At 37.1% G+C, this 19,479-nt stretch overlaps 1 protein-coding gene and 1 pseudogene across 1 annotated transcript; one reads left to right on the plus strand and one right to left on the minus strand.

Annotated features, from left to right (window-relative positions):
* Positions 1–733: 733 nt before the first annotated feature.
* LOC112733880 (G-type lectin S-receptor-like serine/threonine-protein kinase LECRK2) lies at positions 734–2,485 on the plus strand (annotated as a pseudogene).
* A 337-nt stretch (positions 2,486–2,822) lies between these two features.
* On the minus strand, positions 2,823–5,859 carry LOC114924106 (G-type lectin S-receptor-like serine/threonine-protein kinase LECRK4). The gene has a single exon (XM_029291591.2). It carries the CDS (start codon positions 3,969–3,971, stop codon positions 2,991–2,993), a length of 981 nt encoding a protein of 326 aa, XP_029147424.1. The 5' UTR covers positions 3,972–5,859; the 3' UTR covers positions 2,823–2,990.
* Between the last annotated feature and the right edge of the window lie 13,620 nt (positions 5,860–19,479).

Consider the following 19,479-nt stretch of genomic DNA (forward strand, 5'->3'; position numbering starts at 1 on the left):
TTCCACCATCATTCTTGTTCTGTTCTTGCTGCTAATACTAATAATAATAGCAAATGAAGCCACAGCTGTTGATAATATCATTGGGTTGGGCAAATCACTCTCTCCCAAAGGTAATAATAGTAACAGCAACAATCCATGCTCATGGTTATCAAGTCCTGGCAATTTTGCATTTGGTTTTTATCCTCACCGTGATGGCTACGCTCTTGGAATATGGCTTCTGGACACCGACAACACGGTGGTCTGGACCGCTAACCACGACGGTTCGCCACTTCCCTCTACCTCCACCTTGCAGCTAACCACACAGGGCTTGCTTCTTCGACAAGAAGAAGAAGCACTCAATACCACTAACTTTTCGTTTTCAAACCTTGGAGAAGAAGCAGCTTCAGCTTCCATGCTGGATGACGGTAACTTTGTGATCTATAATGCTTTCAATGGTGTCGTGTGGCAGAGCTTTGATCACCCAAGTGACACCATTTTAGGAGGACAAAGGTTGATCAATGGAAACAAATTGATCTCTGGTGTCTCCAAAACAGACCATTCATCAATTGGGCTTTTCTATCTCATCATGCAGAGACATAACAACCTTGTCTCTTACCCTCTCAAAAGCCTCCCTTAACCTTCTGATGCTTACTTTGTCACCGGCACCAGCACCAGTGCTTCTTGCACCTTCACCTATCATCTTTACCTCAACCATACAACAGGCTCTCTACTTATTAGGAACGACACTAATTTGATGCCCATTCGAAATCTTTTTGTTGCTGCTGAGAATGAGAACAAGAACAAGAACAGGAACACAATTATTTATCGTGCAACTCTGGATTTTGATGGAGTTTTTCGACTCTATTCTCATGACATGGCTAACAAAGTCATCAGCATAGTAAAAACCTGGCCTGATAATGCTTGTTCTGTGAAGGGCTTCTGCGGCTTCAACAGTTACTGTGCACTGGCTGATGAGAATCCTTTTTGCTATTGTCTTCCGGGATTTGATTACCTTGATCCGAACCAGAACACTCTTGGCTGCAAAAGAAACTCCTCAGAAGACAAGTGTAGTGAGGAAGAGTTTTACAGAATGGTTTCTTTGGATAAATTGGCCTGGGATGGCGACCGGTCTTATTTTCAGGCACAGATGGCAGATGAGGAACATTGCTCTTCTTCTTGTTTGAAAGATTGCAATTGTTGGGCTGCTTCTTATGATCAGAGTACCAAGATTTATATGAAGCAGCAAACCCCTCTCAGATATGCAAGAAGGGTACAGTTGAACGAAAAAGTACCCTCCTTGAAATTCTTCAAGGTAGGAAACTTGAACTTGAATCATGTTAGTAGTGAGCCTGTCCCTGAGACTCCACTTTCTCATAAGATCATCAAGACTACTAGTAACAAAGCAATTCTACGTATTATTCTTGTTACCTCCATTTTCACTCTGATTTTCTGCTCCACTATTGGGATATCTTGTCATTTGATGTCAAGATTCGAGTTCTCAAGTACAAAAGGCTCTTGGAGATTGGGGACTTGGGGCTGAATGAGGAAGTGGCTTTGAGGAGATTTTCATACACTGAGCTCAAGAGAGCAACCAACGGTTTCAAACAAGAGTTGGGAAAGGGCTCTTTTGGAGCAGTTTACAAAGGGGTTTTATACAAGGCGGGAAGATGTAGGAGATTCATTGCGGTGAAGAGACTTGAGAAGTTGGTTGAAGATGGAGAAAGAGAGTTCCAAGCAGAGGTGAGAGCCATTGGAAAAACACACCACAGGAACCTTGTTCGCTTGCTTGGCTTCTGTGCCGAGGGTCCCAAAAGGCTTCTGGTCTATGAATACATGAGTAATGGTTCCCTTGGGAAGCTTCTCTTTGGCGATGAAAGGCTTCCAGATTGGGATGAAAGAGTCAGAATAGCTCTGGATATTGCAAGAGGGATCCTCTATCTGCATGAAGAATGTGAGGCACCATCATTCACTGCGACATAAAGCCTCAAAATATCTTGATGGATGAGTTCTGGACTGCCAAAATATCCGATTTCGGGCTAGCAAAGCTTCTCATGCCGGATCAAACAAGAACTTTCACAGGGGTTAGAGGGACAAGAGGATACTTGGCCCCTGAATGGAACAAGAACACACCAATAACAGTGAAGGCTGATATCTACAGCTATGGGATAGTGCTTCTTGAGACAGTGTGTTGCAGGAGAAACCTTGATGCTAATGTGTCAGAGCCAAATGAGATTCTTCTGTCTGGTTGGGCCTATAAGTGCTTTGTTGCTGGAGAGGTGCATAAGCTAGTTCATTGGGAAGAAGTGGATAAGAATGTCGTGGAAAATACGGTGAAGGTGGCACTGTGGTGTATCCAAGATGAACCTGTTCTCCGGCCTTCAATGAAGAGTGTTGTGCTCATGCTTGAAGGGGTTACTCATGTGCCAATGCCTCCTTGCCCAACTTCTAATTCCATGTGACAAAAAATGTTAATGTTGCTGCCTCCCCTTAGTTGATTAAATTGAGTTGAGTTAAATTGAGTTGGTTAATAAATGTTCTAAATTCAATTTTATCAAAGAATTTTTCTAGTACAGAATACTGAGAATAGTGAACAGTAAAGATTGTCATGTATTCTCTGTAAATTTAGTGATCATCTTTTGTTTTTCATTCAATTTAACTCTGCGCATAAAAAATAATAAAAGAAAAATCCTCCCAAACCAAAACGCTACCAGGAGTAGTTTCTAAAAGTCAATAACATATTTCCATAACGTAGTGTAGAAAGTTAACGAGCTAAATTAGAGGCAGAATGAAAAATGTCTAGATAAACAAAATTTTCTGAAACCTGATATGAAGGTTGGACACCGTTTAACAAGTTTGATTTTATTTACAAAAGCACGAATAGCATTGATTCATGCATGTATGTGGAAGATAATTTACAATAAGAACTTGAAAGTAAATTAATACAGAAACAATGCACAAAAATATATATATGAAATCAACTCAGGGAAGACAGCAACAATAACATTTTTTTGTCACATGGAATTAGAAGTTGGGCAAGGAGGAACTGGCACATCAGTAACCCCTTCAAGCATGAGCACCACACTCTTCATTGAAGGCCGGAGAACAGGTTCATCTTGGATACACCACAGTGCCACCTTCACCATATTTTCCACAACATTCTTATCCACTTCTTCCCAATGAACTAGCTTGTGCACCTCTCCAGCAACAAAGCACTTATAGGCCCAACCAGACAGAAGAATCTCATTTGGCTCTGACACATTAACATCAAGGTTTCTCCTGCAACACACTGTCTCAAGAAGCACTATCCCATAGCTGTAGATATCAGCCTTCACTGTTATTGGTGTGTTCTTGTTCCATTCAGGGGCCAAGTATCCTCTTGTCCCTCTAACCCCTGTGAAAGTTCTTGTTTGATCCGGCATGAGAAGCTTTGCTAGCCCGAAATCGGATATTTTGGCAGTCCAGAACTCATCCATCAAGATATTTTGAGGCTTTATGTCGCAGTGAATGATGGGTGCCTCACATTCTTCATGCAGATAGAGGATCCCTCTTGCAATATCCAGAGCTATTCTGACTCTTTCATCCCAATCTGGAAGCCTTTCATCGCCAAAGAGAAGCTTCCCAAGGGAACCATTACTCATGTATTCATAGACCAGAAGCCTTTTGGGACCCTCGGCACAGAAGCCAAGCAAGCGAACAAGGTTCCTGTGGTGTGTTTTTCCAATGGCTCTCACCTCTGCTTGGAACTCTCTTTCTCCATCTTCAACCAACTTCTCAAGTCTCTTCACCGCAATGAATCTCCTACATCTTCCCGCCTTGTATAAAACCCCTTTGTAAACTGCTCCAAAAGAGCCCTTTCCCAACTCTTGTTTGAAACCGTTGGTTGCTCTCTTGAGCTCAGTGTATGAAAATCTCCTCAAAGCCACTTCCTCATTCAGCCCCAAGTCCCCAATCTCCAAGAGCCTTTTGTACTTGAGAACTCGAATCTTCGACATCAAATGACAAGATATCCCAATAGTGGAGCAGAAAATCAGAGTGAAAATGGAGGTAACAAGAATAATACGTAGAATTGCTTTGTTACTAGTAGTCTTGATGAATTGATTGTTCCAAGAATCTCAGGGACAGGCTCACTGCTAACATTATTCAAGTTCAAGTTTCTTACCTTGAAGAATTTCAAGGAGGGTACTTCTTCGTTTCCCTGTATCCTTTTTGCATATCTGAGAGGGGGTTGCTGCTTTGTACAAATCATGCTATTCTGATCATAAGAAGCAGCCCAACAATTGCAATCTTTCAAACAAGAAGAAGAGCAATCTTCCTCCTCTGACATTTGTGCCTGAAAATAAGAGCGGTCACCACGTGCCCAGGCCAATTTATCCAAAGGGACCATTCTGTAAAACGCGTCCTCACTACACTTGTCTTCTGAGAAGTTCCTTCTTCATCCAAGAGTATTTTGGTTCGGATCTAGATAATCAAATCCCAGAAGACAATAGCAAAATGGATTCTCATCGGCCAGTGCACAGTAGCTGTTGAAGCCGCAATAGCCCTTCACTGAACAAACAGTATCAGGCCAAGTGCTTACTATGCTGCTGTCTTTGGTAATTATGTCATGAGCATAGAGTCGGAAAACTCCATCAAAATCCAGAGTTGCACGATAAATAATTGTGGTGTTGTTCTTGTTCTTGTTCTTGTTCCCGGCAGCTAAATAATTAGTAGAAGTATCAAAAGGAAGCTCAAAAATGATCCTCAAATCAGTGTCATTCCTGATAAGTAGATAGCTTGTTGTTTGGTCGAGGCAAAGATGATAGGTGGTGATAGGAGCGTTGTTGTTGGTGCCGGTGGCATAGTAAGCATCAGAAGGGTAAGAGAGGCTTTTGATAGGGTAAGAGACAAGGTTGTTATCTTTCTGCATGACGAGATAGAAAAGCCCAATTGATGAATGGTCTGTTTTGGAGACACCAAAGACCAATTTGTTTCCATTGATCAACCTTTGCCCTCCTAAAATGGTGTCAGTTGGGTGATCAAAGCTTTGCCACACAACACTATGGGAAGTGTTCTTGTTGAGGTTGACCGGTGTATAGCTCGTTCATTGATGAATTTTTTCAAGCTTCTCGTCGGAATGAGTTATACGTCGGCAAGGAGAGAACAAGGGGGTGGGTACCTGCAAAAGACACTCCGACGCTCAAGTCAGTAAGTGTTTAAGATGTATAAGAATAATTCTATGAATATAGAATGTAAGACATAAAATAGAAATCATCATGTGTTGTATATTATAATAATTATATGAATATAGAATATATCTAGAATGTCTCTAGAACGTATCTAGAATGTATAGTGTATATAGAGATTGGTGCCTTTTATAGGTATAGAGTTGATGAATAGAATTGATGATATGACCGTTAATCATTAAGTAGAATAATGGTCATTAAGTCAGTAATGAATGTGTCAGTTATAGAATGAATGATAATTAAGGCCGAGTTATAACTCATAATACACAATAAAGACCGAGTTATAAGGTGACGGATCATAGCCCCCAAGCTTTGTCTGCCGATCATATGATCCAGGCTAAGCTTAGAAAATAAAATGATTTATAACTCGGTTAAAAGATAAGTGAATAATGATATGGTGAGCCCCCAAGCTTAGTCGGGTTATTATGTCGGCACGTATTCAAAAAATAATTGAATGATAAGAGTCATTCAATCAAGATAGTTGTGTGGGGGATACTTTTCCACTTAAGAACAATTTTAGAGATAGATATCCATTGGCGGAATCGATTGTATGATCCGAGGATATAATGGTTAATTGTCTTGGGAATTTTTCCGACCCACAACAACTTATTGATAAATTTCTCTCTCAAAGCAATTAGTTATTGAATATTTACAATTTACAATGAAGATCTGACATGAATAAGATAAATTGAGAAAATGAATAGGTATAAAACATATATTGAATAATATATATTGTAAAAATAAAATAGTTCAAAGTAAAAAAAAAAAATATATATATACCTTGAAAGTTGATAATTGTAGAGAAGAAGACGACATATATGAATGTCATACATGCCAAATGTGAATATCTGAATTTTGTTTTGTAGGACATGCTTTAATTTGATAATAAAGCAATAAGATAACAGTTATTGAATTATACATTTAGTATAATTTTCTAGCAGTTACAATATGACGAGGGATATTCTTCGTGCAATAATAGTAAATTGCCTGTTCAATTTTCTACATTAAACAAATAGTAACATAAAATTTAATAGCATAAAGTGAATAGTGTAACAGTTATATACAATTGATATATAATTAATTTTTGATGAAATCTAATTTTAAGATTTGAACTCATCATTAGTGTCATTTAATTGTATAAATGAAATCATTAAGCAATAATAATATAATACATAATGAAATAAAAATACAATTGACATGGTTGTTATATGTCATTATTGTATAGAACATATATTGAGGTTTGAATATAACTAATAAATAAGTAAATATTAGTTACACAAAATATAAATGCAAAAGTATGTTGAATAAAATATACAATTTTACTTGTGTAAATAGGAAACTTTGAAAAAGTAAGCAAAATTGATAAGTGAGTTTGTGCTCGAATTGATCGAGTTTGTTCTCGGATTGATTGAAAGCCGAGTTTATTCTCGGATTGGTTAATTGATCGATTATAAGATGTGAAATATTATCATACGTAAAAGTGAAGCAATTTGAAGGTATAAAATATAAACCTTATAAAAAGTTACGAATTACGATAGATTAAAATTTGATAAGAAGTATTAAATAAAATCTTAAACAAGATTGTTGAGATTGGTTCAAAAATTTGAATGTAAATCAAGTTTTATAAACCTAAGGGGAGTAGGAATTATTTTACTCGTCCCCACAGACGGCGCCAATTGTTCTTGCTGAGGTTGACCGGTGTATAGCTCGTCCGTCGATGAATTTCTTCAAGCTTCTCGTCGGAATGAGTTATACGTCGGCAAGGAGAGAACAAGGGGGTGGGTACCTGCAAAAGACACTCCGACGCTCAAGTCAGTAAGTGTTTAAGAGGTATAAGAATAATTCTATGAATATAGAATGTAAGACATGAAATAGAAATCATCATGTATTGTATATTATAATAATTATATGAATATAGAATATATCTAGAATGTCTCTAGAACGTATCTAGAATGTATCTAGAATGTATAGTGTATATAGAGATTGGTGCCTTTTATAGGCATAGAGTTGATGAATAGAATTGATGATATGACCGTTAATCATTAAGTAGAATAATGGTCATTAAGTCAGTAATAAATGTGTCAGTTATAGAATGAATGATAATTAAAGCCGAGTTATAACTCATAATGCACAATAAAGACCGAGTTATAAGGTGACGGATCAGGAAGCATTATAGATCACAAAGTTGCCGGAATCCAGCATGGAAGCTGAAGCTGCTTCTTTTCCAAGGTTTGAAAATGAAAAGCTAGTGATGTTGAGTGCCGCTACTGCTTCTTCTTCGGTTCCTTGTCGAAGAAGCAAACCCCGTGGGGTTAGCTGCAAGGTGGAGGAAGAGGAAAGTGGCAAACCGTCGCGGTTAGCGGTCCAGACCACGGTGTTGTCGGGGTCCAGAATCCATATGCCAAGAGCGTAGCCATCACGGTGAGGATAAAAGCCAAATGCAAAATTGCCGGAACTTGAAAGCCATGAAGATGGATTGCTGTTATTATTATTACCATTGGCAGAGAGCGATTTGCCCAACCCAATGATGTTCTCAACAGGTGTGGCTTCATTTGCTATTATTAGTATTAGAAGCAAGAAGAGAACAAGAATGATGGAAATGGTAGCCATGAAAAGCATGAGAATGAGCATGAGCATGACAATGTTTACTCTTAATTAATAACTTAGTTTCCACCAGTTAAGGAGAGGGTCCCACTCCAACATGCCGTATTGACTGGTGGCAATGGCACGCGGCACCTTTTTGAATCTATGAAGCTTCGCCTTTGGCATGTCATAACTACTCAAATCAGCGTATTATATTGGAAAAGAAAAGCCATACATGCAGGTTGAGCGACTTACCATTATAACCAAGTCTTCTTGGGGGATACTTACTGCCGATTGGAAAACTTTAAAAGTAATTTTTTTTTATTTTTGACTTATGAAAGGTAGTAGTATTAATGTTTGGTGCAATTTTCAAAACCAAATTGTAACTTTTTAAGAAGCTATTTAGGAGCTTATAGAGAAGTTAAAAAAAATGACTTCTCTCATAATACTTCTACTTTTCATCATATTTCTATAAAATAAGCACTTTTAGAGTTAAAAATCCAAACACAAAATAACTTATTTATAAGTTACTTTTAACAGAGTCACTTATTATTTAAGTTATTTTATCAAAAGGAGTTTAATTAAATTAGTTACTCAAACTAAGCCTTATACTTATTATACAATATACATGCATGTTCACATGCCTACGTTGAAACTAAACAATTTCTTTAGTAGCAGTGTGCGTTCATATTATGATAACTCTCAAAATATTTTTTAAGATTTATTTTTTGTCCTTACTTCCAAACTTATTTATTCCTTTGGTGTCTATGAATCTAATTTGTCTTAAAAATAGAGATAGAATAAAATAAAATTTACTCTTTTATTTTTGAATTCCATGAACAAAATTTAGATATTATAGAAAAGACCTTCTAAACATACTCATCTAACTTAATTTATAAAGTAGAAGATAAAATAAAAGAGAAAGGATTAGGAACTAATATATGTAGTGTACAATATGTACAATGGAAATTATATTAAAATTAAAAATAAATTAAGGTTAATTAATTAATTTTTAATTGTTTCATATTTGAAATTTGAAAGGAATTAGAATTTCCCTCAGTGAGGTAAAAAAAAACGCAGCCCTAATTCTAATTCTCTCTAGCGTCGTTCTTCTTCTTCTTTCCTTTCAGCACCGGCGTCTCCTCTTCATTTCTCGTGTTGCCATCATCCACCGCACCAAGTCTCCCCTCGTGTTGCCCTCCTCAATCGCTCCTCAGCGAGTGCATCCTCCCTCATGTCGCCCTCCACCATGATACCGCAACCCCGACCATCGTTAGCACGGCCGTTGAAACTCGCCACCCCATGCTGCCCGACGGCCTCCCCCTGCTCGCCACCAGACTTGTTGCAATCCTGCTCTCCGCGACTGACGCCCACCAACACGGTAATCTATTGAAGAATTTCAATATTATTGAAGAATTTTAATATTAGGTGTGAACACATTCCCCTGACTCTGCTCATCAAATTTAAGGTTCTTAACAGAATGAATGTTATGAGTTGTTGCAGATTGTGTGGATGAAATTGATGCACAACAGGTCTTTGACTATGCCCTTTACAAAGATGGAAAAAATACCAAGCTCTCTTATCCCTTAAAAAAGTTTAGTTTTGATATTTCCGGTAAAAGCTTTCACAATGGCCGTTTCAACCAAAGAATGCTAGTGAAGGCTTCTTCTCTTCCCAAGTACAATTTTCTCACCAAGTTCACAACTTGATTCTTCAATAAATAGCTATACATGAAGACATGAAGTTCATTTGATCTTGCTTTTGTACTATTATATTTTGCAGTGTAAAATTAGAACAAAGAACTATCACATCTCTATTAGAAGAAAATGAAATTGTCAAAGGAGTTCACTACAAAACTAAGAGTGGAGAAGAACTTACAGCAAAGGCTCCTCTCACCATAGTTTGTGATAGTTATTTTTCCAACTTAAGGTGTTCTCGTTGCAATCTTAAGGTATGAATTTTATCATGTTAGATTTATATTTTTTATTATATTGTAGAATAGAATAATGGTTCATAGTTCAAAGTTATTCAAGAGATTTTTTAACTTTCTTTAAGTTGATCTACCATCTTATTTTGTTGGTCTATTCCTGGAGATAACTTCAGTTATGTAATTGTTATAAATTCTGGATAGATAACTACATTGTTAATTAACTGCTCTTAAATCAAAATCTTATTAGCTTTCATTAAGGTAAATGAAAGTACAGATACCAGGGGACAAACCTTGGATTTAAGTCGTGACGTTGCATTGGTGAACAAGAGCTGTGATTTTGTAAAAGACGAACACTCAGTACCGCCGGTGTGGTGGCAGGACATGAACAAGGGCCTAGTTAGGGGTTCGGATGGTCTCTGGAGGTAGCCGGTATAGATGGTTATTTTGAGTATACTATTTGTAGTACAATTTATTATCCTGTTGTGTTAATGTAAATAAAAAAATTAAAAGAAAAACTGAAATAGGTTGGATGTTCATTTTACTAGGTATGCTGATAGTTAATTTCATTCTAATTTGGATGTTTAATTGATTTTGATTGAATTTAACATAATTTTGTCTGATTAGTAGACTTTGTTAAAAATATTGTAAGCATGGAGTCTATTATAATTTGAAATTTTACTAACACGCTTAATTCTGATTAAGTTGGTCATTTTCTTAAAATTTAAACTAATAAATTATAAAATATGTCACTATTAGATCAAGTGTCTAATAAATAAAAAATTAATCGATGTGTCTAATAGCAAGAATCCTTATTGTAATTGATTAATACAATAAGAATTCTTACTGTTTATATTACTCTTATTCATTGAATTTTCTTTTTGGCATCAATGATTGAGATAAATCATGTACTATACTTTAAGCCATTTAAATTAAGGCGGATGTTCATTTTAGTATGATTGCGGATGGTTCTTTTCATTCTAAAGCGGATGATTACTTTTGGTATACCATTTGTAATATAATTTATGATCCTATTGTGTTGATATAAACAAAAAATTAAAAGAGAAACTAAAATAGGCCAGATGTTCATTTTACTAGGTAAGACGATGGTTATTTTCATTGTAATTTGGATGTTCTATTTATTATTATGTTTCTTTCAGGGGAAAAAATAAATTAATAAAGAAGTTGTAACTGTATTCATAAACGTGTGATTAAAGACAAATTAGGATTAGTGGTCACCGAACATAGCCGTTACTTCCTATTTGAGATCCTATAAGGAAATTGATTTTGCTTTCTAATTTCTCTAGCATTTTTATTTTTGGTCTATAGCCAGCTATCCACACATTGAAGAAAATAGTAGTATTCTTATGCATGCAACCACATTACATTAGAAAGTGTAGCTCCGTGTCTCTAACTAGTTTGACGTATATTAATTGAAGACAAAATTAAGTTGGATATTCAATATTGGCTTCAGTCTCACTATGTTTAGTAGTTTAGTACTATTTTATTTCAACTTTTGGCCACAATATACATAGTCCAATCTAATGCTCTTTTTCTTGTATTTTTTTAAAGCTTTTCAAACATTCAGTTCTTTGTGCTTTTTGCCAACCCTTTGTACACAAATAAGAACACGTTTTCTCTTATTGTAAATCACAGCTTTATAGGTTCTTGAGTTCATATATATAACATAAAGATTAACAAAGTCAGAAAATCTATAGTATGTTGTCATTTACATTGTTCAATATTACAGAACAAAGAAATTCATGGAGCAAGCAATATCTTCTCAACATGTTGGCTGCTTTCTAGCTATGATGCAATGTGCCCCGCTGCCTCAGAGAGAGGGAAGTATTTGTACACGACAGGCTTTACCTTTCCTTCTGTAATTGCTGGCCAAATATTCTTCTCCCCTTTACTAACAATCACAGCTTTATTTTCAATGCTTCTATTCCGCAAGCCATCCCCTACATTCAATCAAACAAAATTCTGGTTATTGGTTGTCATCAAGACCCCATAAGGCAGCACCTTTGATCACATTAAGCCTCTTTCACACCCATTGAACATATTTTTTTTCTTCACTCATCGCCTTGTTCTCCTATTCATTTCTTAATTTAAACTCCTCTCATTTGAAGCTAATGTCAATGTTTATGAACCCCTGCTTCATGCTATTAGCCTTATTTCCCAAGAACCTTAACCTCCAACATGCTTCCTTCTTTCCATTAGGATATGAAAAAAAAAATAAAGCATAAGGATGTAATCACCAACTGTACATGTAAATCCATTGTCTGTTTGCCATGCAAGTGATAATTTTCAGTAGGAATTTAATTGGTTGCGCAGACCTGGTCAATCAACTAAAACCACAACAACCACCAAGGTAAATTATTTTCATACAATGCAACAACATGGCAGCCCCATAAAAGTAGTTTTTACAGCCAAAAACAGCCATCCAAATAGATAATAAATTAGCCATCCATTTCAGTAAAAAATCGGTACTTACTATCTCAGATCATAACCTGGTTTGAGCATCAAATATGCATTTGTTTACCTAACAAAAGCAAACCAAGAAAAAGGAAAAAAACATGCAACCATCAACCGATTCAAAGAAGCCTTCAACATAATAAAATCAAACCAGCATTCACGATCATCAAAATCAATCAGCAAAATGTCCCTATAGTAACCATCTTTACTTAAGAGGAAAACCTTGTTCAGGCAAGCATAAAATCGAATACGAAAACCAACCATTCGATTACATACTGAAGTAACCATCCAATTAAATAATGAAAAGATCTATCATACAAACCAACCATCCAATACCCTACTAATGTAACCATCCAATAAGGGTCAACCAAACATCGATAATGGTCAACTAGTTTACGTCACATTGCATGCAACGGTCCACACGTTTATGTCACATTGCATGCAACAGTCCACACGGGCAGGGAAAAATATTTTCTGCTTTCTAAACTAGATTGGCAAAATTTTTTGAACATTCCCACGCTAAAGTTAAATCAATTTCAACAATCTCAACCAATTTCTCATCCCACATGCTCCAGGATACTAAAACTGCACCTATTACATTTTAACCATGTAGAATCAACCATCCCAGCAACACAATCTGTCTCTAGAACAAGATGCAACAGCAATGATGAATCATGAAACGAAGAAACTAGCCCACTTACCGTGGATGGTCGACGATGCTCTGGTTGTGTTGTTCGTGCTGCTCTCGGTGAATGGTCCACGTCAACTGGCGACACAAGGCGCGGATCCTCCGCTGCAAACAGTGGCACAGGGATGCTTCAAGCGACGGCGTACAAGCGCGGGGACTGGGCGATGCTCGGTGGGTCGGCGGTGACAGACTGGTGGTTCAGCGCCGAGGTTGCGATGCGGATGTTGCCAGCGATGGTGTATGGTCACGAACAGGAGTCGCTGATGCAGTTCGCGTCGGAGTTGATGCGGGTCACGAGAAAGGCGGGTGCGCGGCGGATGGGGTTGGTGACCAGCTACAGTGACGCGGCGGAGGGGATTTGTGAGTAGCGAGAGTGACATTTTGGAGGGTTAGGGTCACGGATGGTCAACAATGGTAAATTAGGGGTAATTTAATTTAGGGATAGTAATTAGGGTAAATGGAAATCATTAATTTAATTTGGGCCATATAAACAGTTCACTGTATATATTGTATGGAAACTTCATTGTGCCTCTAGCGGACTCTAAATAAAAAATTTTTTTAACATTCTCTCTCACATAAAAATTCTTTTTATATTTTAAATTTACATAAATTTTGTATTAAATTTTTTATTTATTTTCTTCCAAAATTCTTCTCTTATTCGAATCCATCAGAATTGAATTCTATACTTTTTGGAAGACTTATAAACTCCAATACTCTGTGATTACACTATTTCTTTCAAAAAATTATACTAATAATTACAAAAGCTCATTCGATTTTAGAAGTAATTTATTTATTTCATGAACAAACTCCCACTCATGGAAGCTACTAGCCTTTCTAAATATACTGATGGTTATCACTGGCTAAGAGAAGGGGGGTTATCTTAGCCCCCTTTTCGCTTGACAATGCTTGCTGGCCTTTGAAACCACTTCTGGAAACCTTGTCTTTTTATCTCGTAACTAGCCACGAGACTTTTTCTTTTATCTCGTCCCCAGCCACGAGACTTTTCTTTTTATCTCGTCAGTCGGCACGAGATATTTTCAGTTTTATCTCCTGGTCACCAGAAACAGAAATGGAGTAGAAGAGAGAGAAGATTACACCAAGATATAACCTGGTTCAGCTGCTAAGTGCAAGGCAGCCTACATCCAGTCTCCATCACAATAATGATGGAATTTTACTATAATCATCCTTGATTACAAATACCAATTCTCCCTAGGAACTACCCTTCCTATCTGGGACAAGTCCAGAATCTAAACCCAAACTGAACTTGACTTGGTCACAGCCAAGCTTTCAACTGTAAAGTGCTAACCCAACTTACAAGGGGATTCCCTCAAAATCATGAAACACAACACAGATGTACAAAGGAACTCTAAGGACATCTATGGCTTTTTCTTTTAATTTTGCACTCTCTGCCTTTTTCCGCTCTATGGATTTTTCATTACAAACCTCACTGTTTGCCTTTTTTCCATGAGACTCAAGACATGACAAAATTAAACAGAAAAATACAAAACATAAAACATTGAAGGAGAAGAAATTCTGTCAGCTTGTATTGCTATGAGAACTCTGTGCCTTGCACTCTCACTCCTTGAATCAACCCTAACTGTTCACCTATACTTATAGGAAGAACCCTCCAAGGTTGAAACCAAACAAACCAAGCCAATCTTCTTCTTCTTCTTCAAACAGAACCGATTCGGCCAGAGAGAGAGAAGAGATAACACATGCAAAACCCAACATGCAATTACCTCTAGTCCTTCCTTGGTCACCACTCTTCATCAATCCGAGCCCTTCATCTCTTCCTTGCTCTCCAAGATGAACTTCTGGCCCTTGATGCTTCATGATGATGATAGCTTCATCTGCTCCAATCTCTGCCTCTTCCATCACGTAGCCACTCTAGCTACTTCCTGTGATATTTGAGCAGAATCAGAGATAAGCCATCCTCCAAAGATCTTCTTCTCTAATGGCCGAGATCTTTTTCTTCTTTTTGGGTTTGAGGAGCCCGAGATTACCTCACTAAATCTTACCATTCTTGGTGATAATCTCAGCCACTACATACTTTTAGTTTCCTTTTTCTTGCCATCATTGTGATGGTCTTTTGGCATGCCTTTCCTTCTTTTCAGTAGCTCAATGTAGTTTCCATGGTTTGCTGGGTAATGTCCGAAAAGGAGAAAAGAATGAATGAGAGAGAAGAAACAATTGGAAGAGAAACAATTAAATGAATTAAACAAATTAATTGAATAGAAGTTATTTTTCCTTCCCTGAGTTGCGTGTAGTCTTAATGCCATCAATCATATCAATGACATTCTCTCTCATGTTTCTAATGCTAGCAAATTAAATTTTGAAATCCATCCCAAGAGAAGGATTGGGATCCGTTGGAGGTAAGAAGCAATTTTGCTTCCTTTCTTAATAGGTTTCGGATCAAGCATTGGTTCATTTAGCAACAATTATTAATTTGGGCTTGTAGCAATAATAGTTCAATTTTGGCCCAAGTAATGTTACCATTAATTCAACAATGTGGATCAAAAGGATTTTTGTATCAATGCTGAATGTTAGCTTCAATTTGGGCTTATGATGATTTTTGAATTCTGGCCTAAATAATCACAAATTACTTCAGCCACATAATATAGGAATCATTAAACAAGGCTGAATGGTTTTAAGCATATTGGGCTGGCAATAATTCTTTTCCTATTTGGCCCAATAAGAAAACCTGCATCACAAAATTATTAATTAACATATGTTAAATGAAAATCGAATTAATAATTTTGTAATTATTATAATTAATAATGTTTAGTCATCACAAATATTAATTTAGAGTTTTCCAAACTCATCAATCTCTCCCTTGATGACAAACATTATTAAAATTGAAATGGAAAGAAATTTAAAGATTGAAGTATAGAATACTCCCTTTGAAGATTTGAATTTCTCCCCCTTTCTAAATGTCACATGGCTCTCCCTTAATATATGCCATTATTACCAAGGGAAGCACTAACCTGTAACAATTTTTATCAAGCCTTAAGTAACAATGTTATTCAACATATCTTTTACATGATGTTGAATGCTTGATTTATGAGCAGATTTGTATGATAGTCAAAACTCATTTGATATCAATAATATGGTTTTCTGCTCAATCACACACAAAACAATTAATGCAAACAAATTTTGAAGTTTCCTGAAGCTGTTCTTTGAAAATATTTTCCAATGTATAAATCAGAGCAAGTTAACCATAGCAAGAAAATTTTTCTTATCGAGCATAATCATCACAAAAAATTGCAAGCTTCATATTTCTCAATTTTAAAGAAACTGCCAAAAATAAATTCAAAGACAATGAATATTATACCAAGACAAATGTATCACCATTATATTCAACCAAGCATTTCAACAGCAGCATTCACAGAGCAAAGTAATTGCATTATCAACATGCATTAATAAGCATCAAGTGTATCATTGCAACAAGGGTGATCATGAATTCTTTACAGAATTTCATCTCCTGTCTTTCAGTTTCAATTTTATTCCTCCCCCTTTTGGCATCAAGGGGTACCTGCAAAAAGAATATGACATAGCAAGCAGAATATTCAAAATATTTCCAAAAGTGTCCATAGAGTATCACAGAGTTATAGTACTGATAGTAACAAGCCAAAACAGAGTATCAAATTGAGCCTAAGTGTACCAATATCAAACAGTAATAAGAAGTTTAATCATTAGAGAGATGAAAATCAGATTCCTCAGCCCCTGCCTCACTACCCACTTCATCCTCAAGGCTTTCCAGCATCAGACCGACCCTGTCTTTGCATTTCTTCCAAGCCGACTCATTTTCATAGGCTAGTTTGCGTGCCGACTTATGAAATTGCACCATGAGTTCTGACATGTTTGAAAATTCTGTGAGAATGTTTTTGATAGATTCAGTTGCCTTGGAGGATTCCGGCCGACTTTCAAAATCATCATCAGAAGCCACAGATTTCTTTCCCTTTTTAACAGTGCCGCCTCCTTTTATCATTGACACTTTGTTCTCTACAGCCTCATTCAAAAGGTCAATTTTAAAAAATTCAAAGATGCTGGTTAAGAACATACCATAGGGCAGATTTGCCTTTTTGGTGCTCTTTACCGAATCCCACATATGACGGATCATAAGATAACCAAAAGAATTTGGAGTAGATGTAACAAGTGCAAAGATGATTAGAGAATTAGAGAGTGTTACTCTATTGTGAGAGCCGCTTTGAGGAGTCAGAATATGTGTGATAATCCTGTGAAGCAAGGAGTTGGTTGGTCCGAGAGCTTTGTGTGTAGGAGTGGTGCCATCCAAACCAGAGAGATTCTCACAGATGTATTGAAGAACAACCTTATAGGTGACGCCGACTTATGAGTCCCACCTTTCGGCCATGTATGCTTGCGGCCCTTCCTCCTTGTAGCCCAAGGCCGTTCCAATGGTGGCGGTATCAAGAGTGATGTGAACTCTCTTCACATATGAATGTATGGTACCATCTATGAGTCTCACATTGGCGTAGAACTCTCGAACTAAACCTGGGTAAACTGGCTTTTGGATGTGAAGCAGAGGAGTCCATTGAAGCAGTTCAAAAAGAGGAGACACATTAATCCCCTTGCTGGTGAGAGAATCCAAGTTGACAAGGTAGGTTGCACAGAGATGACGCTTCTCAAAGACTTCTTTATGGAATTCATATGAAGCGCAGGAATTGAATCGGGCAGGGTCATAGTGAGAGTGTGTCTTGTTGAATTTGTTCTTGAAGTCCAAAGATTCCAGGTTAGCAGGTTCCTTGGTATTGTGTAGAGCAAATTCTTTAGTTTTCTGGCCACTCTTCCCGGGTGTGGCTTTCTTCTGTGGAGATGGTGGTGGAGACGGAATGGGTGATGTGTGAGACTCTTCCTCTTCTTCCACGGGAACTCGCTCTTTCTTCTTCCTTGAAGAAGTTTTTGTAACTATGACCTTCCTACGCATGGTGTCGGTTTGTTTTGAGGGAGGTGAAGGAGAAGATGATGATGTAGAGTGAATATGAATATGAGTGTGAGATTGTGGAGTGGACGGTTTTTGAGAGAAAAGAATGCGTTCGCTTTTTTTGGGTGCAGTTTTCTTTTTCATGGTAGTAAAAATGGATGGAGATGGAAGTTGAAGAGAAGGCCGAAGGGTGAGGTGAGTGAAGGGAGGTTAAAGAGGCATTAAATGCTGATTGAAAAGAGATAGTGGAGGGAGTTAATGACCATCAAGAGGGAGCGGTTATTAACCAAAGGGGTTTTTATTTATTTAAATTAAACTGAAAAAGGGGTTTCCTTGAATCAAGGGATTAGTTGGAAGGAAAGATTTGATTTGACATTATCCTCTTCCAATAAGATTTGATGAGACAACAAAAGGATTGTGATTTTCAAAAATGAGGAACTAACAAAACGGTCAGAATGGTGTCAAGGAAATTTGGTGGGGCCCATGGGAATTAATTTTGGCGCTGTCTCCCCCTTAATCACAGCCCTTCCAACACTTTTATTTTTATCTCGTCCATTCCTACAAGACAAAACTGAGCAGAATCAATATTTCACAGTTATCAATAGAACTTAAATCAAACATTCCCAAACTTTTTCTCAATGTGCAGAATCTGTCTTCACATAGGGGTTTTGTAAAAATATCAGCAAGTTGGTCTTCAGATTTTACAAATTGAATATCAATAGTATCCTTTTGCACATGTTCTCTAATGAAGTGATATTTTATCTCAATGTGCTTGGTTCTTGAGTGCAGAACAGGATTTTTTGAAATGTTTATAGCACTCATATTATCACAAAATAAGGGTATACTATTGATCTTTAATTTGTAATCTTCCAACTGCATTTTTAACCAAATTAATTGTGAACAACACGCAGATGCAGAAATATATTCAGCTTCAGCCGTGGATAGAGCCACTGTGGCTTGCTTTTTGCTTGACCACATGTTTAGTGAGCTTCCAAGGAAGCAACACATGCCGGATGTACTCCGTATATCCACTCTATCTCCCGCATAATCTCCATCACAAAACCCTACTGCACAAAAGTCATTAGATTTAGGATACCACAAACCATAATCACTAGTCCCCTTAATGTATCTAATGATGCGCTTAACGGCCGAAAGATGGGATTCTTTTGGATGAGATTGAAATCTTGAGCATACACCCACACTTTGGACAATATCCGGTCTAGAGGAGGTAAGGTACATGAGTGAACCTATCATTCCTCTATACCTTGTTTCATCCACATCTTGGCCATCATCATCCTTTTCAAGTTTTATGTTAGAATGCATTGGTGTTCCCATTGGTTTGGAACTTTCTAGGCCAAACTTTTTGATAAGTTCTTTTGCATACTTTCCTTGGTGAATAAAAGTACCACTAGGAGTTTGCTTAATTTGGAGCCCAAGAAAGAAATTTAGCTCTCCCATTAAACTCATCTCAAACTCACTAGTCATGAGTTTTCCGAACTCTTCACACAAGGACTCATTGGCCGAACCAAATACAATGTCATCCACATAAACTTGAACTAGGAGAATATCATCACTAGATGCTTTAATAAATAAAGTAGTATCGGTAGTACCCCTTTGAAATTGATTTTCCAACAAGAAGGCACTAAGCCTTTCATACCTAGCT

This window comes from Arachis hypogaea, chromosome 13 (assembly GCF_003086295.3).
Source record: "Arachis hypogaea cultivar Tifrunner chromosome 13, arahy.Tifrunner.gnm2.J5K5, whole genome shotgun sequence".
Classification (NCBI taxonomy): Eukaryota; Viridiplantae; Streptophyta; class Magnoliopsida; order Fabales; family Fabaceae; genus Arachis; species Arachis hypogaea.